The sequence below is a fragment of the Choloepus didactylus genome, chromosome 7 (genome assembly GCF_015220235.1).
Source record: "Choloepus didactylus isolate mChoDid1 chromosome 7, mChoDid1.pri, whole genome shotgun sequence".
Lineage (NCBI taxonomy): Eukaryota > Metazoa > Chordata > Mammalia > Pilosa > Megalonychidae > Choloepus > Choloepus didactylus.
The window spans coordinates 142,521,055-142,544,710 of record NC_051313.1 but is presented as its reverse complement, the minus strand read 5'-3'; the positions used below and the strand labels follow the sequence as shown (position 1 = coordinate 142,544,710).

Below are 23,656 nucleotides of genomic sequence, written 5' to 3'. Positions count from 1 at the left end.
CTATCAACATGACTTTCAGGCTGAGGTTAACCTTGATTACCTGGCTAAGGTGGTAGTTCTCAGGTTTCTACACTGTAAAGGTTTTCTTCTTCACCTCCTTCCCTACTATACTTTTTGGAAAGAAGTTGCTGTGCTCAGGCCATACTTAAAGAGTGGGGAGTTAGTTACGTATATTCTACCTCCTTGAGGGCAGAGTAACTACAAAAATTATTTGGAATTCTTCTGCATGGAAGATTTGTCTCTTCTTCCCCATATATTTATTTATTCTATCATTTATTTATATCAGTATGGACTCATGGATATTTATTTTATACTTTGGGTTATAATCCAATGCTACGTTATTTATTTTTTCTCATGTTGTTATAGTTTTGGCCACTGGGAGTTGGTCCAGTTTCCGTCTATGTCCCATCAGTGTGGGATTTATTTCTTTGGTGGGGGCATTTCCTTACTTTCTAGCACTACAAGATGCTCAGGCTCATCTTGTGTATTTTCTGCCCCAGTGCTAGAATCAGCCATTCCCCAAGGAGCCTTGGTTCTTTTTATTGGAAAACTGTATTTGAAACCAGGATCTGGGTGCTGAGGGTGATGGTGCTGTTTGGTACTGGGAAGTTGTTTCTTTTAGGCCCTCTCAGCTGACAGAGTAAGGAAATGTGTGTGTGCGTGTGTGTGTGCGTGTGTGTGCGCACGCGTATAGTAGGCAGATTTTAAAGACAATTCATAAGAAAGGCCATGAATCAACCATTTTTGTATTTCCTTTTGCAAAGTATTTCTGTTGAGGCAGAGACAGATAAGACGTATTTGTAGGATCTTCTCTAATAACAATAGTTCCCATTTGCTGAATGACCACCTGGCTCTGCATTAAATGTTGTTATGGTCACTGTATAAGTTGGTTTAATTTAATTTAATTCCCATGATAGCCCTAAAAGAAGAATATTTTGTCCTCCTTTTGAATGTAGCAGGGTCTCAAAGCTGTTTTTTTTTAATTCAGTTTTATTGAGATATATTCACATACCTTACAATCATCCATGGTGCACAATCGACTGTTCACAGTACCATCTTATAGTTGTTCATTCATCACCCCAATCTATTTTTGAACATTTTCCTTACACCAGAAAGAATCAGAATCAGAATTAAAAAAAAAAAAACCCACCCAGATCACCCCCCCCCATATCCCACCCTATTTTTCATTTAGCTTTTGTCCCCATTTTTCTACTCATCCATCCATACACTGGATAAAGGGAGTGCGATCCACAGGGTTTTCACAATCACACTTACTGTCACCTATTGTAAGCTACATTGTTACACAATCATGTTCAAGAGTCAAGGCTATTGGGCTGGAGTTTGGTAGTTTCAGGTATCTACTTCTAGCTATTCCAATATATTAAAATCTAAGAGGTGTTATCTGTATAGTGCATAGGAATGTCCGCCAGAATGACCTCTCGACTCCATCTGGAATCTCTCAGCCACTGAAACTTTATTTTGTTTCATTTCGCATCCCCCTTTTGGTCAAGAAAATGTTCTCAATCTCATGATGCTGGGTCCAGATTCATCCCTCGGAGTCACATCCTGCATTGCCAGGGAGATTTACGCACCCAGGAGTCAGGTCCCACGTAGTGGGGAGGGCAGTGAGGTCACCCACCAAGGTGGTCAAAGCTGTTATTTTTAATACCAGTTATCATCCTTCCTCTCTCTAGGGAAATTCCTTGACAGATTGCTTTAGGTGGGTGTGGGGTGCAGTGAGACCACCAAGTTGTGTCTGCAGGGAGACAGGGGAACAAGGAGACGCTGCTCTTCTGTTCACTCTCATCAGTATATTCTTTTTATGAGTGTATTAAAATATTCATAACCGAGAAGAATATATTTATGAAAATAGTCATTGACTATATTCATAGTCATGAAGAATATTTCCTAAAGAATATGTCATGAAAATTATTTGTGAAGAATGGGCCCATGAAGCATTTTGAATAATAATATATTAATAAGAAAAGACTAATGAGGACTATATTTTAATATTTAATGAAGAAAATATTCATGAAGAATGTGGCTCAACTTCCCTCTCTCTGCCTGAAGGCTCCTCTCTGCCCAGCCCCCTCCAGCTGCAGAGACAAATTCAACATTCACAGTTTCAGTGCTTTCAATAACCCTAAAATCAGCAAGGAAAGGATCTTAGAAACATTTTCTGTTTACAAAAAAAGTTAATGCCTGTAATAATGTACTGCTTTGTTCTGCTATTTAACGCGTTACTTGCTATGCCTTATTCTCTGGTTTATCAGAAAGTTCTTGAAGGCAAAGACTGCATTTTATGCTTCTGTATGATTTCCATAGTGCTTACTTGGCACATATCTGGCAAATGAATATATCCTGTTGAATATGTCATGATCTTTTTTCCTAACTACCAGATACATTTCCCTGAGGTGATTCAGAAGGAAAAAGTTCACAAAACCAAAAAGTAAAGTTGTGCCTTTATTTTAAATGCCCCTGTGAGAGTTCCAAGATGACAACAATATTCTCGAGATGAGGATAATAACACCCAAAAGAGAAAATGCACGGGCTGTGTCAGGAACCCCACAGGTTCACTCCAGTCCAGATAGAGAAGACTGGAATAGATGACTACCACACATGCATTCTGGTATCGAATTCTGTGCTCACTTGAATTCAGGGGTTTTATTGCTACGTATTGGCAATAGCCAGAAAGGATCTTCAAAAGCACAGTGTTTAAGTGACTAAGGGAAGGAATTCAGGGTGGTTCATGGTAACCTGGTGGTGTTGTCTAATAAATAAACCATCTGTAGGCAGAAGGCGTTTCAAATGGGCTTTTTTTTTTTTTTTTTTTTAACTTCGCCCTTAAGAGGCTTTAGAAAAGAGAATGTTTTATTTTCCACAGGCAGAGACCTTGATAGGCAGACAAGGGGCATTTTTACTCAGGAGTGCCCTTCTGGTACCTCTTTTGGGAGCTGCAGATGGCCCAGATGGGAGGGTGATTTCTTCTCTCTCTTCTCCCCAATGCTCATGGCCATGAAATGCCTCTTAGTTTAAAAGATTTATCAGACAAACCTTAAAACACAATGTTGTGTGGGTAGCTCAGCTGTCTGAAAGAGGACCAGCAAAATCAACTCTTATAGGTCAATTAATGGAAAATATATTACTAATGCAGGATTAAAGGAGAACAGTTTTGCTTAGAGTCTAATGCTTTAAACCAAGTGTTACACAAGTGTGAATGAATGGGGTGACTATCTGCTGACAAGGCTAGTGGGAGGGACTCTGCTCGCTCAGTGTGGTTTGTAAATAGAAATGTTAAAGGGTGATTTTGGCTTTTTAAAAAATCTTTATTAAGTTTAGCTATGATGTATAAAACTTAAAGGATGATAAATATATTCTTTCCCTTTAAGTAGAATATACCATTAAAATGCATACCATTTTCTCATAATGTCCTAACAATCAAATAGTTTTGTGTAAACATACTTTTAGCTTCTTAATTTATCAAACATCACTTACCATATTTTGGAAGAGAAATTAAGCTATTATATTCCCACCAAGTAGGAATGCCAGATAAATTCCAGGATGCCCAGCTAAAGTTAAATTCACATTGAACTGCATGACCTGTATTTTTATTTGCTAAATCTAGCAACCTTACCACCAAGGCAATTTCCCTGGTAGAAATTTGAAGTTCTCTCTACAGTTTTTAATCAAACACATAGATTTTTATTCACACTTCAAAATCAACATTACATCATCCATAGAATAGAGAGTACAGATGCTGTCTCCAACTCCTTACTTCCTTCTTGCTCTCAACCCATTCCAATCTACCTTTCATAACCTTTCACACCATGGAAACAGCTTTTATCATGGTCACTGATGTGGACTGAATTGTCTTCCCCACTTTGGACATCTTCTTGGTCTTGATACACATTCTAGTGGGTGTAGACATTTGAAAATAAGATCTCTTCAAGATGTTACATCAGTTATGTTGTGGCCCAGTTAAATCAGTGCAATATCAAGAGTGGGCTATGATCTGGATTGCTGAAGTCCTGTATAAGCAGACTGAAAGGCAGATGGAGAGAGAGAAGCCATGAGGAGTAGCCAGAAGAAGGAAGTCAGTGGAACCTGGAAGAGAAAGAAGACATCACCATGTGCATTGCCATGTGATGGAAAAGCCAAGAAACCCCAAAGATCGCCAGCCAGGCAGAAAATACCAACCCCCGAAGGAAGCAAGCCTTCTAGCCTCTGAAACCCTGAGCCAATAAAGTCCCATTGTTAAGCCAACCCATTGTATGAAATTTGTTTTAACAGCTAGGAAAAGATTTCACCAATGATTTCCATCTTGCCTGATCCAATGAACAGTTTCCTCATCTTAATTTGTCAGCAGCATTCAACAATGTTGACCTCCATGCCCCTCTTGAAAGAATTGTGGCATCTGTGACACCCTTTTGTGGTCACTAATTCTCCTCTGTCAGATTCTTCTCTGCCAACTCCAAATTTGGGAATTCCCCCGAAGTTCCATTCCAGGTCCCCCTTTCTTTGCACTTTACGCTAGCACTGTCCAACAAAAATATCTTTGAGAATAGAAAAGTTATATATGTGCTATCCAATGTAGTAGTCACTAGCTACATGTGGCTACTGAGCTCTTGAAATATGGCTAGTGCACTAGAGGAATTGATTTAATTTAATTTAATTTGTTATAACTAATTTATATTGCCACATGTAGCTATGGCTACAATATTGGACAGAGCAGCTCTAGACTACCTTACAAGGTGAGCTATTCTTGGCTTAAAAATATCTTTATGCTGATGATTCTCTGGTTTTTAATCTGTAGCTCAGCTCTGCACAGAGCTCCAGGGTTATATCCATCTGATGACTCAGATGACTGACAACATTTAGGGTTCATTGGAGTGTCACAAATTGCTTTTTCCCAGTTGCCATTATTTCAGAGAATGCCAACATCAGCCACTCAGTTTGCCAATGCCAGACATCGATAGTCATTCTTGATTTTGCCCTTTCTTACTAGTCCATGTCCAAACCATAAGTAAATTCCACAGCTTCTCTTCTGAATTACATCTTGAATCTTCCATCTCCACTGCTACCATTAATCCAAACCATCATCATTTCTTGCCTGGACCACTTGCGATAGTCTCTGTGCTTCAGTTCATTATCAACATAGAATCTCAAAACATGAATCAGATCATGTCACTTTTCTGCTTAAAATTCATCTGTGGTTTGCCATTGATCTTGGAATAAAGTCCAAATTCCTCATCTTGGACTTCAAGACTCTGGACCCCGCTTGCCATTCCAATTTCATTTTACACCGTGTTTTTCCTTGCTCCTATTCTCTAGTCCTTCTGGTCTCCCTTTAAATTCCTGAAACCACCATATTCTCTGCTGCCTCAGGGCCTTTGCATTTGCTATGCCCTCTGTCTGTGTTCTCTTCTTCTGGCTGTTCATCTGGTTGGCTTTTTCTCATCCTTCAGTTCCTAACTCTCAGTTCCCCAGTGAGCTCTTCCCTAACCACAGTATCCAAACAGATTCACTTGTTTTTACTTATTCTCTATCTCAGCATCTGTTTTCTCCTTTATTCTCTTCCCATCTGTAACTAGTGGTTTGGTTTTTTTTTTACCTCTTTATTAGATAATAAAGTCCACCAGCCTATAAGCTCCAACAGGACAGAAACTTCTATTTGAGTCACCTCTGTATATCTAATACTAGTAAAACATTGATTCTTAGTAGGCACTCAATAAATATTCATTGAATGAATGAACTAATAATTTATAGGCAAGGTAATATATCTAATTTATGTTGCTTTTAAAACCTAATTTTTAATTTGTACTTTAAATAGCACCAAGTAGAGAACTTTTTTCCTTTTTTTCATTAAATATACAGAACAATGGCATCCAGGTGAAAGTTAAAAATCAAGAAGATTAATTACACTGAGGAATACTTTTTCCAAGCTGCCACAAGACCATATTGCTATCAGCTTCCTGGGACTCCTTACACTGAAGTGGCTTCCCGTTTTCTTCAGACAAACTAGACAGTGGTGTTCAACCTGACTGCCACTGGAATCACCTGGGGGGCTTTAAAGTATACTGATGTATAGATCTCAGATTAATTATTCCGAGGTGGGGTTTTCAGAGCTCCCCAGCTGATTCTAATGTGTAGCCAAGGTCGATTTCCAGAGAAGGTCGTTGGTACAGTGAGAGACTGTGATGGTTTGAAGCTGAATGGACCCCGAAAAGATCATGTTCTTAAAGCTAATCCATTCCTGGGGGTGTAGACTTCTTGTGGATGGGACCTCTTGATTAGGTTATTACAGTTGAGGCATATCCCAGGTGGGTCCTAATCCTCTTTCTGGAGCCCTTTGTAAGAGGATGAAATTCAGAGAAAGCCACAGAAGCTCAGAGAGAAAGCCACAGAAGCAAGAACTGAAAGCAACAAATCCCAGAAGAGAAGAGAGAGACCAGCAGACACCACCATGTGCCTCGCCATGCGACAGAGGCATCCAGGTGTCGTCTTGATGATGCCTTGATTTGGACATTTGCACGGCCTCAGAACTCTAAGCTTGTAAGCTAATGAATCCCCATTGTGAAAAGCCAGCCCATTTCTGCTAGATTGCATCTCGGCAGCCTAGCAAACTAAAACAGACTAATTTTCAAATCATTTTGTTAGTTGTGAATTCTATTTGCGATAGTTTTCCCTGTGCAGTGACTCACAGATTATTGGTTAATGTTGTTCTGTAAGATCCTTAAATTGGGAAAAGAAGCCCATTAGCATTTCTGACAAATGCCCCCTTGCCACCATCAGAGCTTAGGTTCATTGCTTCAAGGTTCTTCCAGGTAACTATTATAACAAGTGTAAATATTGCAGAAAGTGCACTGTTCATAAAGAAGGGAAAATGGTTAGCAAGCGAATATTGCCTGTTTCTATTTCTCATCCCAGGGCACTGGTTAAGCCTGATTGGAGAAACCCTCCTTGATCACAGGTGCTAGCCATCAGCCTGGTCCCCCCCACCCCACTTTGTTTTCTCCACCTCTGTTCTCCACAACTGAGGTAGGTAGGGTGTGTTGGCAGCTGTGGGCTCACCCCATTCATGAGCTCATCAGATCACAGCCCCCGCAGCCCTGCCTTATACTCCCCGTCTCTGAAACCTAATAATGAATTAGTAAGCAAAAGTTATCGGTAGTAGTATTACTAATTAATATTTAGTATTAAATACCATTAATATTAATAGTATTAATAATATGACCGCTAGGTCCTTGTAAATTTCCTACTTCCACTCATTTCCCACAAAACCCTTGTTCCCTAATAGATGGGTTTTACAGAGTCTAGGCCTTCCTGTACCTTCCTCAGTTGACCCAGTCTGCAGGGGCTGTTCTGTGCTGCACGGCCATCCTCTCCTGCAAGCTGGCTCTCAGAGGATGGGGAGGCTGGGGGTCCTGGCCAACACTCGGAGTGTCCTCTCTTCACCTGCCTCTTCGGGGATCGGTTCCCACAGCCTGGCTTCTGAGCCTTGCCCACTGCCTGGATTCTTCAATAGTGGGGTTAAACTTTCCCATCTGCATCTGACCACGTTTTCCCCATTGGACCCTGCTTCATACGATCTTATTGTCACCATTTAATCTTTCTACCTGGGCCCCTCCTTCCCAGTCCCTGGCCCCTGACTCAAGGGTGCTGGGTCTTATTATTCAGTGGTTCTCAAGACATTTCAATGATTTTTGGCATTTCCTTGTAATGCCTATATTATTATTTGTTTACTGTTTTTCTTTACATTGCCTTGCCTTAAAAAAAAACAAAAACGAAAATCTATTTTGCCTTGTTTAGGCAAAAATATCTGAAATCATAGGTTTGATGGATTCTTTCTACCTTCCCAGGACACATTAAAATAAATCCATAACTATTAAAATAGCAAATCACTGCGGACTGTCTAGGATCATGCAGAACACCAGAGGCCCCAGGTCAGCACTTTGGGAAATGCTGATCCAGGGCCTCCACCCGGGGTCTGCCCACTCCCAGCCCTGCTGGCCCTACCATCCTGCATGGGTCCCCCAGTTGCCCTGTGGACAAATAGAGAGAAATAACACAACTGGCTACTGGGTGTTGGTACCAAACTTGTGACGTGCAAATGGAATTGCATTGATAAAGGACTGTCCTAAAAGCTCATAGAGTGCAGTGGTTAAGAACACACACACTCTGCTGCTGACCTGAGTTCAAATCATAGTTCTTACCGTGTAAGTGACTTCTACTCTGTGAGGCAGCTCAGAGGACTGTGGTGAGGACAAAACCAGTTCATATATGCTCAGGTCTTAGGACCGTGTCGGGCCTTGGTAAGTGCTGTGTAAGTTTTAGCTGTATTTTAAGCCGTGAGTTTTGGCAATGAGTCTCTAAAGGGAAAAGTAGTTTATGCGTGTACTAGGCGCCCTTTTCTCTGAGAAAATCTTGGCTAGGAGATCATAGACATGTAATCATTCTTGTAGTTAAGTCCTGTATGTATTTATTACAGCATGGTATTGGGGCTTTATGAATCAGTTGGGCAATACACATCACAAGAGCTCAATGATGTAAAATGGCATCTGGCTTATTGCATATTAGTTATGCAAATTGGGTTGTCTATGCAAATTTGAGGATCATTCCCCCCCCCATTCTTAAAAATTTATTTCTTATGCAGGTTTGTTATTATTACTTTACAACTGAATATTTTTACTTACTGCATACTGGTTGCTGTGCAAGAGTGTGTGTATGTACACACTCAAAATGTTTTGAAAGCCTTTCCGTTATTACAGAAAATACGGCAAATAGGTATTTAATCTATTATAGCATCTGTTTTACAATCATAATATGAACAATATTCTTCCTATATCTGTTTTGAAATAACTTAAACATCAGCTACATTACTTTAAAATGTCATTATATTTAATTGAACAATATTATCAATCACGTTTATGAAGATTAAGAAAGGAACAGTAAAACTATATTTGAACAAAACATTTGCATTCTAATCTTGAAGCCTAATTTAAAAATGTATTTTATAGCAATAATCCATTAAATACACATCATTATTGTTAGGCTGTCTCTGTTATGAAAACAATCATCGATGTTAAGAAAAGGTATTTAGCTTGTTGTGAAAGATGAAATTCTTTTAAGAACAACTGAACTTTGCCATTTCCAAAGATGAAGAAAAAAGCTGTAGATACATACTTTGGAGATAACATCATCAAAGTTACTTCCTGAGTCTATTTTAACAGGTTCCTATATGCAAATAAAATTTTATGCAATGATTCAGGAGATGATTATAAAGATTTCTTCTTGAACCTATTTTGGCAGCCTCTAAGGACCAAATAAGGATGTGTAAAATTCCCTGATTGGTTTAATGGGAAAAGGGTTGGGGTGAGAACCAGGATTCTTGACTTCTACTTCCACTAACAAGTCAACTGAACTTAGGCCAGTATTTTATCCTCACAGTCTCCAGGTTTCTGATTTGTTCATTTGGGAGAGTCATACCTACTTCTACGTACTGTAGCAAGTTTATAAATGCTTTGTGAAATTTTCCCTATACCATCTAAACATTTCCAACTGCTAATGTTCACAACTCATTGGCATTTTTACTACCATAAATATTTCTTGGCATACAAGATGAATCTCCCATCTCAAAAAGGGAGAGTTGCCATGTCCCTTTGCACTGCTTGCATGTGCACCAGCGTTCTGTTGTACCCTGGACCTTCTTTCAAAAGCCTGCATTGTCATAGCCAAGGAACTGACCGACTCTGTCTGAATAACTGACTGCCGAGCCCAGCCCAGATGGATACACATCCCAAGTTTCTGCTCGGTTTGCCCTGGAGGGAGCTGGCTCTTGAGGAAGGGCCAAAGTGGATCTGACTACCTGACAATCTTCGGGGACTTTCAAAGGAAGTGGCCCCACTGGAGAGGCTGTCCTGGTGTCTGGAGCTGGAAGGTCTAGGACTTCTGGATAGATGGACACTGGGGCATTTTCATAGCTACAGCTCGCGAAGCTCTTGACATGGTGCACGTTATCACTGTATTTCAGAGCAGGAGGCTGGTAGGCCTGATAGGACACTTTGGTGGTGGTGGTGATGACGGTCTGTAGGGCTGGGGCAGCTGGTGAGGGAGCCCCGAGGTACTTGCAGGGATGCTCTGGGTTGTAATAAGGGTAAGTGGCCATGGCCTGGAACTGTCCGTGGTCAGCGCTGTGCACAAGGCTGGGTTTTCCAAGAGCTGGTTTCCAGCCATGTGGTTTACTACTGAAATCAAAGCTCCTTTCGTAGCTGCTGCATGAATTGACATTATACTGTAGGGCATTCAGATGAGTCCAGTCTGTGTCATTAGGGCTATCAGCTGAATCTTTATAAAGACTGGGACATGGGCTCGAATCAGTGTAACCAGGGCCTGCCAATTCATAGCTACAAGGTGGCATGGGCAAATAGATCCTTGGATTTGGATATTTCTGAAAGGCTGGTGTTATGTCTCCTTGGAAGGTGGCTAGGTTATGGGTAGTTTTGTAAGCATCAGAGTTTGGGAAGGAAGGGCAAGGCCGCCCTGGAGTAGGGAAGCCAGTTTCAATAATTACATCAAGCTGTTTTGGATTGTCCAGAGGAGTTATGTTGCTGTAATGTCCATGGCTGTCTTGATTCTCTCCTTCCTGAAACATGATACAAATACAGACATATGGCAGGTTAATTGTGTGGACACCCTCAGCTGTAATAGCAACAGACCAACCAAACTCCCAGTAGGTAGGTTCTGTGTTGTGAACACTGCTTGGGTCCATTATTTTGGCATGTGGTCCGTGGGTTGCAAACTTGAGCTGGTTCAGGCCTGAATATCACGCTACTGAATGTGGAGGGTCCGTGGTGGCCGGGCAGGAGGGTCTGAGTACAGTTTGTCCTGGTCTCCCCCATACCATGCCCATAATAGCAGGGGCTCAGGAACCACTCAGACCTGGGTTCCAATTTTGGCTCTATCCCTCTCTAACTGAACAAGTTACTTACCTATCTGAGCCTTAAATTCCTCATTTAAAAAAAGGGGCTTACACAGTATGCCACGCCCTAACCAACAGTAGTGCCAAAATACCTAGGTCCCTATCTGAGACTCTATAAAATTTCACTCGCTAAGTTTCTTTTTCAGAAACTTAAATCCACCAGAGTGTTCCTATGCCAGAGAAGTCCTAAAACCCAGAGGCAACAGCTTCTTTAAGAACATCAGCTAGATGTATAATGTTGACACCCCTTTTCAATATGAACAAATTAGGGTGGTCACTGTGTAGACACCCCTGAAGATCAAGAAAGTGATTAAACAAGAGGAAGGGGTAGCAACAGACAAGATAGGATAAAACAGGATTACGAATACTGAATATATAAATAAATTTTTTTAGATGCTAGGGTATTAGAATAGCTAGAAGGAAATAACTGAAATGGTGGAACTGTAGTCCATAACATTCTTTGAAATTTGCTCCCTAACTACTTGTTAAATCGTACTTTGAAAGTTATCACTGTTATGTATATATGTTAAATTTCACAATAAAAATCTATTTTAAAAAGTGGAACTTAATAATTAGAAACCTCCGGTTGGGGTTTTTGTGATCATCAAATGTGTGAAATTCTTAGACTAGGGCTTGGCACACAAAAGTGCTTAAACAATGTCAGGATCTACTATCCTCATATGAACCGTCTGCCTGCTTGGCATGTTTTGGTTAGAAAGCCAAACTGGATCAAGTTGCCCAGAGAAATTCTATCTGTTCCCATGTAAAAGACAGAAGGGCTCTCTCAAAGATGCACGGCTAACTCACTGTTGATATGAACAGTCAATTCTCACCATTCTCAGTAATTATGTTCTATAAAGTCACCATGAACACTAAATTAGCGAATACTTAACCACGGCCCCTGGGGAAATGCAGGGTCAGGTTCCTGCAAGCTTCTGGTCACTACATCTTCATCAACCAAGTACATATAACCTGGTTTTGTGTGTTTCTGTTTAATGACACCTTGTTTAATAGATATTGGTGATTCATAACATTGAACTCACGGACAACAGCTTTATAACTCATGCCTGAACGAAGCTTACCTAACGTGTATTCTCTCCATAAGGCACATTGCAGCCTTCTTGTGCTTAGGAACACTGGACAGCACTTCAGCACTACTCTTGGGGACCATTTTGAATGGCAAAATCACCAATAAAAAACACAAAAATGTGGAAGAACAGTGACACTGAATATATCACAGAAAGGATACTTGTTTATAGTAGGAGAGCTGAAACAAGAAGGCAGAGCATCAGTTGCTATGGGGACATGAAGTTGTACTGCTCAGAGCATGTCTGCAAATGACTGCACAAATGCCACGAGTATTGATTTGGGGACTACAAATACATTTTAGTGAGTAGGCAAATTTGTAAATATGGAGTCTGCAAATAATGAGGACTGACTACATTTATTTCTTTATTACTGTAGGATAATTTCCTTTGATCAGGCTGTCAGCACATATCCTAACTGTATGATTGCCTATAGAGTTAGAACTTTTTGGTTTGTTTTTAAAGACGAGGGGATCAGGAACCCTATCCAGAATGTTGATTCAATGACATTTTGTTAGAGAGTTTCATTTTCACATAAAATCAAACCTTTGTAATTAGCATATGACATTTCCATGCACATGATTATCAGGGCATCATGCAATGAAAATGAACACAGACCATGGTGCAATGCCAGCCCTCTCATTACCTCAGATTCTCTAATAGCCTTTTTCTGGAGTTGGTAAGAAGGGGCTATTTGTCTCTTGATGGCACTTCTTCTAGCTTCCGTTTCTGATTTACTCTCTGGTCTGGGGTGATCATGGACTCCCTTGGCCTGCATTAACAAAGAAATATATCATATACTTGTTTCTCTGAGGACAGCTGGTAATGCTGGTCAAAAATCTACCTCAATTATTATTATTTTATTTTTTCAAACTGGCAGAGAATAAAAACCTTGAACTAATAACACAGCTTTAATAATAGATGTCTTAAAAGATTCCCCACAATCCTTTCACCATATTAAAATAAACTATAGCAATAGCTTGGTTTGCTATAACTTGCCCTTATAGAGCACAGTAGGTGATCTAATTCCTGCGAGTCAGGTAGGTTTGGGGGGAGCTAGAGCAACTATTTCTGGCCATCCAAGCTGTCTTTGGGTTGGTCCAGAGTTCCCAAGGCATGTGGCAGGTGGTTGGTCCCTGCTGGGTCTTCTGTGATAAGGCATGCTCCAAGCAGCAGAGTGAGGGTGCACAGCAGGTGGGGATCTTAGAGTCATAGGTTCCCTCTTCCCAACCATTTTCCCTTTTCTTCCACCAGAAGGGTCAGGAGTGGGGATGTTAATTAGTATTTCCCCCTTTGAGTTTTGCAGAGAAAGCATAGGTCATCAAAGATCTTATTTAGATGAATCCAGGTGGGCCTTAATCCAAACAGCTTAAGTCCTTTATAAGGTCTTTGCTTATAGAAAAGGAAATTGGACACAGACACAGAAGTCAGAAGGCAGAAGTCAGCAGAAATCAGATGAGCAGACACAAGGAGAGATCGCTGTGAGAGTGAGGGAGGATTGCCAGAGCACTCCAGACTCTAAGAGAAAGCAAGCCCTGCCAATACCTTAATTGTGGAAATCTCCCCTCCAAAACCACGAGATAACAACTTTCTGTTGTTAAACCAACCCACTGTGTGATATTTGCCATAGCAGTCTTGGTAAACTAAAACAGTCCCTATCGAAACGATGAAAATATCCATTACAAACTGTGGTTTAACCCCACCTACCTGAAAAAAGATGGCGTTGCCATCAAGCCGCCAGAAGTTGGTGACAGGGTATCCGCTGTGCCCTCGGCAGGGTATCAACTCCAAAGCGGAATGACAGTTGGGGCATGCTTTTTCTGCAAAACCCAGAGGGGAAACTATTAATACCAGCCCCACGTCGGAACACTCTAGTGGAGGAAAAGGGAAATTAGTTGGGAGGGGAGAACTTATGTCTCTAAGACCCCACGCCCACCCCAGCCCGCGGTGCGCGCTCACTCTGCTGCTTCAGGCGCGCCTTGTCGCAGATGGCCGGCCGCAGCTGCAGGCGGGAGCCGTCGGGCAGGGCGCAGGCACGCACGCACACCACCACGCCCAGGCAGGACTTTTTGAGGATGTGGCCGTTGTGGTTGTTGGTGTTGCGCATGGCCCAGCCGCTCAGGTGGCGCTGCGCCTTCTTCTCGTCGCCGCGGTAGATGAAGCGCACGTAGCCGTCGGGCCACTCGCAGAAGTGGTCGAAGTGGGTTGGCTCCTGCGGAAGGGGACGGGCGCAGGAGGCAGAGCGGTAGTTTATGAAGCTGAAGCTGCAGCCGTTAGGCTTTTATTTCTTTTCCAAACACATTAGAAGAAAAACTTTGTTTTTTTTTAATCCAGAAAGGTAAAATCCAGAAATGATGCTCCTACAAAATCCCACTCTGAATTTGTTCCACATTCTCAGAATAATAAGTGGTCATACTTTATAGTGCTTAACTCCAAAATGCTTTACGTGGTTGAATTCATCTAGACTTCACGACCCAGGCAGGCAATAGTTACTATTATTATTTCTATTTACAAAATAGGAAACTGAGACCAGAGAGGTTAATTGACTCACCCAAGTTCACACAGCTAGCAACAGGCAGCTCTGGAGTCCGTGCTCCTTACCACTATGTTGTATCGTTTCTTGGTGTGTTTAAATGTGGAAAACATTTTCAAGTTAAGAATCAAAGTGCCAGAATTAAAAGGGATTGGAATGCTCTATGACTGAAATGGCATTTAGCTTGCCAATACCTTTACTTCCACCCAGCGCTGCTTCGCCAAAAGCTCTTAGCTCTATGCCAAACCTGTGAGTTACATTAGTGATACCCCGGATGTCAGAGAGGCAAAAGCTGCTTTGACCCCACTTCCAGCTAAACAGCTTTCCAAGTGAAAATGGCACTGCGTGATGGAGAACCTAACCATCAAGGTGAGCCCGGAGCATTTAGGGTGTTGGAGAGTCAGAACCCAGTATGGAACCATCATTCTCCACAACAAATAATCACGTGGTTGAAATATCAAGTTACGTCTAAATTACTGATGGCTGCTTTACTAGTCATATTTGGTGGTCATTTTTTACTGCAATAAAGATATCTCTTGTCTATAACTTTAATACAAAATTCCTGTTTACTGAGCACTCACTATTTACTAGGCACTCTCTAGGGGAGGGGTGGGCAGACTGGGGATGAGGGGCCAAATACCAGCTGCTGCCTTTTTTTTGTACACAGCCTGGGGGCTAAGCATGGTTTTTACATTTTTAAATGGTGGGGGTGGGGGTGGGGTGGGCAGTGAAAAGAGTAATTAGATTTTGAGACACATGAAAATTGCATGGAATTCAATTTTCAGTGTCCATAAATAAAGTTTTATTGGAACACAGCCCCGGTATTTGCTTACTATTGTTTGTGGCAGCTTTTGCATTACAATGGCAGAGTTGAGAGGTTGGGATTGAGACAGAATGGCCCATGGAGCCATATTAATTAGGAGTTTCTTATGCAGCATCTAATAATTCCTACCACAACCCTGCAAGCTGGGCATCCTTACTACTATTTAACAGGAGGAAGTGGAGAGTATACAGATAACCTTCCAAGGTTGCAGAACTGGAATTTAAAGAGAAGATATGTAGCAGCTATGCCCCACGTGCTTTTCCAGCATGATAGAGGCCCAGGAGACTATTATCCCAGTGGTAAGTTATTTGCACCTCCCCTCCCTCCCATTACCCTAGAGACATTAGATGCAACATTCGCAAAGCAAAAGCACTCTCAGTTGGCCAAGTCCGGCTTGCATTAGGATTGTCCATTCTAACAGTAATAAGGTAAAAGAGTGATTTTCTTTCCAAAACCACAAGGATGATGTTGAAATCATTGTTATATAATAGGCCTTACTTAGCTTCTCTCTGAAATGTTGTCACTGGCATAAATTAATAGTCACAATGAAATATAGAATGATGAAATCAACTCTAAATGTAAATATGTTTGTTTTAAAAGTGAACATTTCACTCTGAGAATATTGGTAACAAGTTGACAATCTTCCAAAAGAGAGTGTTCCTTTAGTGCTCCCCAGTAGGGGTGTAGAACAGGTCCACATGTCTCACACAAGCTAATGAGGTAGTGACCCTGGAGGTGAAGCCACAGACTATATTTTTAAATGAAAGCAGTAGCAGAGGACATCCAAGACTGGGTTTCATTAGCTGTAATGTGTTGATGTTACACACACACACACACACACTGAAAGTGACTGCAGACCTGGACAAGAGTTTGAGATCATTATCTAGTGCTACCATTTGATGACAGGTGAGTAGCCTGAGACTAAGGTAAGTTCAGGGACATTCTCAAGGTCATACACTCAGTATACTTTCTACCCCAGTTAGCCAGGGCAGGGCTGGGATTAGGAGTTCAGCCTCCAGTTCTCTTTCTATATCTCAGTGTCTGTCCCTTATGAGATGTTACATACCCTCTCTGTTTAGGATCTAATCTCCCCAAAGAAAAATAATTCCTATTTACATAGGAAGTCTAGAAAATACTTGAAAGATGAGCCATGTTTACATTATTTGGACGTGAGGCTCTGTCTTAAAATGCAATATTAAATTTGTTTCTTATGACAATTTAAGTGGACAGAAGCCAGTGAGAATGCAAGGCACATATGTACTGTGGTCAGTTGCACAAAAATGGTGCAGTATGACTCCCAAGTAAGCAGTCTTTAAAACAAACAAAACACACCTTCCACAAATGTGTACATCCAAAAGAGTGCTAATTCCTTGGAAAGGCTACAAAACCTTGCTAATGAATTGTTACCCATCTGAACACTGACACATAATAGATGATGAATAAATGCAAGCCTCTCATGCCACAGTTTATGCCACAACATTGCCTGATGTCATGTTTGTCAATGCTTGGAGAGCCGCTCACCATCTCCTGCCATGTACAACCAGGACTTTAAAGAAAGTCATTCAGTTTTTGACCTAAACCAGTATGGCCAAGCATATTGCCCGGTTCTTTCCCTGGACTTGGTCCTAAACTTCTTTGGGCCATTAAAAAAAAAAAAAAATCAAATTCGCCCTAAAAGGATGAAGATTTCCTTGATATTGGAGAAGAAGTAAGTTCAGAATTTACGTCCAAAATCCGAACTCCAGAGGCTCTTCGAGGCCTTTTGGCCTGATTAGAATGAGCAAGGGGCCTCAGAGAAGCTGTGCTTAATCTGGGCAGCCGCGAACGACTGAGTAAATTGTCCAGGTCCCCTCTTTGTTTAAGATTTGGGTCACCTCGATTTACAGTTCTCTCTCGCTGTTCTGTTGAGAAGCAGTGGTATTTACATCCAGTGCTATTTTTTCCCTAAGTTTCTCGTGGATTTCAAAGAATGGATAAGGAGGGTAGTACCTGGTCTCTTCCCCTAAAGCCAACCTTGCTTAAAGGAGAGTGCAGGGAGGGCACCCGTCCCCGCCCAGACGCGGAGCTTGGTGGGCAGTTCCCGCTGCCTTTCCGGGGTGTTTCAAGGCAGGCGCATGGAAAGAGCTGGGAGATGATAACTGCTCTAAACCCAACTCTACCAGTTGTAGAGTCTGGAGTTCTCTCTACATTTGAGGGCTCTCGGGTGTGTTTGTGTGTGTGTGTGTTGGGGGTGGGGTGGATCTGCCAACAGAGTTAAAGGCCTTGGATGACAGGCCCCCATTCTTTGGGGGGCACACCTGATTCACGCACCTGAGGCATCTGAGGATCGTTGATGTCCCAGGTGAGCTTCATCCCGTAGAGGCAAACGCTGTCCGCCTTCCGCTCTGCGTGCGCCGGCATCTGCCTCTCCTCGCTGGCGCTCCTAGCCCAGGATCCAGAAAGACAAAAAAGCCAGAAGTACGCTAGGTGACTTTTTCTCTTTAAAAAGAAAGTGGCGCGCCTGGGCGCGCAGGTATGTACAGAGACAGAGACAAAGTGGGAGGAGGGAAGGAGAGAGAGAGACTGCGATTTGCTCAGAAATCCAGAAGCAGCGGACAAGGGTTCAGGACCGGAGGGAGCCCTGTCCTCCCGCGCGGTGCTGAAAGGTGTCCTCCCGGACCCTCCGCAGCTACAGCGCATCCTCTGGCCACCAGTACTTTTATACCGAGACGCGCTCTCCCGGCTCGCCATCCCTACCCCGCCTTCCCTCCGCTCCAGCGCCAGCGCCCAGGCTCCAGGCACCAGGAACGGAGGGGGCTTTGAGCAGAGTCCTTGGGAAGAAGAGAACCTGAAGCCAGATGGAGTATTGAGGAGGTTGGGATGTCTTATTTAAGTTACAAAGCATTTTTTTTTTTTTTTTTCTTTTTCCAAAGAGGCCCCTCCTCCGAGGTTTAGCTTAAGTCCTAGGCGGAGGGTTTTGAGGCAGGGGCTTCCCAGCCAAGGCCTCTCGGAGCCAAGACAAATCTAGGACAGCAGGGGAGCTGTTCCCGCGCGCGTAACGCCCTGTTTGGGGCGGGCCCTATTTGGGCCTCTACTCCCGACTTTTGCCCGGGCCGTTGTGCTTATCTGGGCTCGGCTGTTAGCGACATCGGTGGCAGCGCCGAGCGCCCCGGTGTTCTCGCGGGCCTCTGCGCACCCACGCTGCCGGGGGCTGCAGAAGGACTTGGCCCCGTCGGAAGAAAGTCCTGGAACGTGAACCCCGGCGAGGTGAGGGAAGGTGGGGGGAGGTGAGCTTGAAGAAAGTGGAAGGGGAGTGTGGAGGAGAGTTTCACGGTCCCGGGCAGAGCCAGAGTGTCTCTCCAGACACGGAGCTCTCTAGCCTGCCTTGGCTCCCTCTGGGCCGAGTTTCTTTATCTTTTAAACGAGGGATTGGTGCTGGATGAGCTCACAGTTGTCACCCACCTGAAACAACTCTTGAAAAATCCCCATTGTTGATATTGTCGTAGAAATACCACGACAAAATCGTATTTGCTCCTATTCCAGGCTCTGGAGATTTTCTGGGGACTGGAGGGCCCCCAGTCCAGGGCAGAGGATGCTTTGTGTTCCCCAGGGCCAGGACGAGGCCTTCTTCACCTGAGCACCTAGGCGATTGCCTGATCACCTCAACTTCACCTGACCGCCTCACCTAAGGCGATTCCCGCTCCTGGAGGCGCCCAATAAACGAAATAGATTGAAGCGACTTAAGTCACTCTTTGGCCACATCAGGGCCCTGAGCGGCGAGGGAAGATGGGCTACAGGAATGTATTCCCTGCTCCGGTGTTAAGCAGCCGCGTCGCTTCGGTTCCCTGCTGCAGCCAGAGAAGACGAGCCTGCCCCTGAAGGCGGATCTCTGTTAGAGCAGGATGCTCCGAACCCACATTCCCCCCATACCCGGAGACTGACGCGCCCTGGACATTGGCACAGCCAAATGCGCGCCGGACGCACTGACCAATGCTACTCCGGACGCCCCATCAGTCCCATGCGTTGGCCACAGGAGGGAAAAGCAGGCGCGTCCGAGAAGCAAAGGAACGAACACCCTCTAGGTCCTCCTAATTCCTGGGTCCAGGGCACGGTTAAGTTTCCGTAGAAAAGTCAATGGAACAGCGAAGTGCATCTCTTAGCAGCCCGCCAATGGCTAAAGACCAGTGGGGAGCTCTCGCGGTTGGGGGAAATGCCAGTTTGCGGCAGTTCGGGGAGTTTTCTTCTTCCTTAAGCTTTAACCTGGGGTTGTTCTAAGCACAGCCGAAAAGTCCTCGCAGAAGAAAAGGATCTGTTCATCCTCCAGCCTTTGTCCTCCAAGGTTCCCTTCTCCTGAAAGGTCGTGTCGCTCAGGGTTTAGGATTATAGTCACTCTCATCTGGTCGCCATGACGGTCTGGGTGGGAAGGAAGGGATTGTCTGCTCCTTACCCAGAACTGTCATCCACAGACTTTCATATTAACCTTTGGACTGCAGAAGGTCCCTGCAACTCCTGTCATTCAGCTGTTGTTGTTTTTTTTTTACTGCTGTTTGTTTTGTCTTCCAGACAAAATTATCAACAATTCATTTTTTGAAACAAATTGATGTTTTGTCAAATGTGATACTTTCAGATAATTTATATATTAAATTTATACTTTAAAATATTTTTTAAAAATAACTTTTTAAATATTCGTTTAAAATTGCCTCTGAAAATGTACAGAGATTAATTTCTGGACTTATTACAAACACTGCTAAACTATTTCTTGTCTCTATGCATTTGGAATGTTCCCAGAAAGCCCTTATCCTTCAAAAATATAAATAAATATAATTTTTTATTATTAAGGGCAAAACCATTAATCATATACTTTTTCTACATGGATTCTGGTGTCCAAAGAAATTTCATAAAGCCTCCACCCTATTGAGTTTGAGAAGAAATAGAGGATATATTTTAAGTTGACCTAAAATGTCTGCGTAAAACATGTTACTAGAAGAATCCAATCAAAGTATTATAAAATCAAAATAAATGAATGATATTGTTGTCTATTATCTTCAACCTTTTTTGAATATGTGAATGCATCATATCCTAGAGTTTGGGACAAAATTTTCCCAAAAGTCTGAAAATAATTGAGCAAGAAGTTTTCTACCTAATATTAAGAAAAGCTTAATTGTATTATATTTTCCAAAACAAAATGCATTTTAAACTGTATTTTATTCGTATTTTTAATTATCGTTCAAGTCCTTCTTGCATTAATATTTGCAATGATTCAGAACACTTTTTAAATATTCCCAGCTGTCTTTTCCTTGATTTCTATTTTTATATTGTAATATCCCATTACTTCAAAAGGAAAGGAACAAACCTTTGGATTTCCTAGGTTTAGATTAAAATCGGTAAATTAATCTAGGTATATTTACAAAGTATTTACCAGGAAATGGATATGAGGAACTTTGAATTAGGTATCGTTTTGAATGGACTGGAGGCGCCTGCGCACTCCCGGGCTAAGAGGGATTCTGGTTATACATTATTTTCTGCTTTGAGGTAAACAAATATCTTGTTGAAACATCATGCCATGAAAACTCATAGCATATGTTATAGGGCAAGTCAGTTTTTACACAGTGACTATTTGGATTTGAGGGATTCTGTTCATTCGTTTGTTTTTAAAGAAAACTCCAGATCCACTTATTTTTGCCACAGTGCGCACATTAACAGACCGCCTTACGGCTTCACACCCGGCTGTTCCTATGCATTCTTGTTGGCTTAAAGGAAGTGGGCAGAAAACAAACCAAACTGGATGAAAATATTTGCTTTATTATTATATTTTTACTGAATATAACCATGGTACTTAAAACAAAAATCTTCTTCTGTTAGGAATATACCTGCTGTTTCGGGTGCAAGTCTGATCTCTATGGGAAGGAGTTCAGCTTTTGTCCCTACATGTATCAGTGAACCCAAAAGAGCTCACTGGGCTGAAAGGGTTTAAGGTGGCGAGAAAACGGGAAGGCGGGCTAGCGAAAAGTTTGAAATTTCCCACTTAACGGAAATTTAAAAGGCATTGTTCACATCCTCTAAGCACTCGCTTTCTCAAAGGCGTATGTGTTGGGGGTGGGGGAGACGCGCTCCCAGGTGGTCTGACTGATTGCTAGCTTCTGGCACGCATTTCTTGAGTTGCAAACACGAGGTTGTAATTGACTTCAGCGGCGGGTTCAGCAGTTACCGTTCCTGGCGAGGATTCCTACGCGAGGGGGGCAGAGCGCTGCAGCCCTCTGGTTAGCACCGGACATCTCCAGCCCCGCGTGCGCAGCTTCTCGCCGGGAGCCTCGGGATGCCGGCGGTGAGTGACCCGGGAGAGCCCCGGGGGCGGTCGAGCGCGGGTCTCCTCTCCACGGTCGTGCAAGTGGCCGCGAGGGCGCAGGGTCCTCCCGCCACAGGCTTCCCCAACCCCAGCGCTCGCCCCTGGGCCGCACAGCCTGGCGTATTCGCTCGGGGACCGGGCGCGGGGCACAGTCCCCAGCCCCCCGCGGCCCTCTGAGAGCGTCAGCCTTCTTAGGTTTGCTTTGGAGTTTTGATCAAACAACGAGGCAGGATAGAAATTTCTGGTACCTCGCTAGGAATGCACGGGAAGGGAAGGGGAAAATTAATGTTCAGAGTCAGTGAGGTCGTTCTTTTCAAGTTGCTGGGAATGTTCCCCCGGCCGTTTTCCAGCTCTTTCCCTCTTGCTGCGTAAAAATACAGTGACTTTAACCCAGGGAGCCCAGAACTGCGGTCACAAGTGTTGGAATTTCAGCTAAATGCTTTGCAAATTATAAGCCCTAAAAGCGCCCGGGGACCTCGGCCGCTCCCAGTGAGCAAACTTTTCAGAATTCATTTACTGAATACTCTGTTGGTGAAAAGTAAAGAAGTCCGGATCTGGGTTTTCGAATTCTGTTTTTCATATTTATAAGTAATGATGATACATTTATGGGCTTTGCTCAAATTCATGCAGAAGTAGGACTGTTAAACTAAAAAAAACCTCAAAAGAGATTTTCTAAAAGATATTTTTGATGTATTGTACTTTTCAATTAAATTGTTTTGTTGAAGTGAGCAGATATTTAATAACAGTTCTGTTATTTAAGGTAGCATAATATGAACAGACGGTAGACATGGGGTTCACTTCCTGAAGAAAAGTGCCACAATTCATTATTCGGTGTTTTGGGTGTTTCCCTTGGGTTCTTGATATTTGATTTTTGAAATTTCAGATAGACTTCCTAGAGTAACATTTAAAATGTATGTAAATCAGAAACAAAGCATAAGCGTATGCCTGGGCTTGCAAGACACTTTTTATGTAACTTTATTTTATAAGCTCTCATTCTGAAAAGTTGATTAATTCAAGCTTTTCCTTCAATTTATATCCATCACTATAGAGGTTTAAATTTATTTTATTTGATCATTTATTCAAAGGACGCTTGCTTTGCTTCTTGTGGTAGCTTGTACTGTTTTTGTCATAGACAATACTAAAAAGGTTGGAAAAAGTTTTCAAAAAAAAATTCTGTCATCACTAAAACCTATAATCAGTGACACGAGCAAGCAGAAAGATTTTATTCATGAAAAAGTAAAGGTTTATTTTATTTTTAAAACTTGAAATGCAATTCTTTGTAATGTATTTAAAAAAAAAACAAAAACATCTTTTTGCACACAGAAAAAAGAAGGTCCTTTGCAATCTGTTAAGGAAGATGATGGCAGTGGGACTGCCCAAGATGCTTTCTGGGTAAAGATTGTGTTTATTTTGTATTCTTTGTGTGTGTGTATGCTTTTTCTAAAGCTTTTTTACAAAGGAAGTATTAATTTGTCTTTTTAATGTATCTTAGATTTAGTAACAACTTATTCTTTTTCTCATCCAAAAGCACTAATGAGCAAAAATGGTTCTGACCAGCAAAAAAAAAAAATTAATTTCTGTTTAACTACCATGACTTCACCACCTTTGTCTTTGACACCTTAAGCTCCACAGGTCAGACTGATATCAACCTGGTTAGTCCTGTCTTCCTTGGGTCATTAGCACAATTGTTTGTCCAGTTGCTCAAACCAAAAACAGGAATCTTCTTGGCTTCTTCTCTTTTCCTAGTCTCTCGAATCCAGTTTATCACTAAATCTTGCCAATTTTACCTTCAACTATCCTACCAGCATAGTAGTCTAAGCTATTTTGTATCTGGTATTATTGTAGGTATAGGTAGAACTGTACTGAACAAAACAGAGAAGATTCCTGCCCTCATGGAATTTACAGCCCAGCA

General features: G+C 42.4%; 1 protein-coding gene across 1 annotated transcript; it reads right to left on the bottom strand.

Annotated features, from left to right (window-relative positions):
- Window positions 1-9,709: 9,709 nt before the first annotated feature.
- On the bottom strand, window positions 9,710-17,819 carry GCM2 (glial cells missing transcription factor 2). Its single transcript, XM_037844869.1, has 5 exons — window positions 17,730-17,819; window positions 14,023-14,275; window positions 13,771-13,883; window positions 12,710-12,835; window positions 9,710-10,642 (listed from the first exon to the last, which is right to left on the bottom strand). Exons 1-5 carry the CDS (start codon window positions 17,817-17,819, stop codon window positions 9,710-9,712), a joined length of 1,515 nt encoding a protein of 504 aa, XP_037700797.1.
- Between the last annotated feature and the right edge of the window lie 5,837 nt (window positions 17,820-23,656).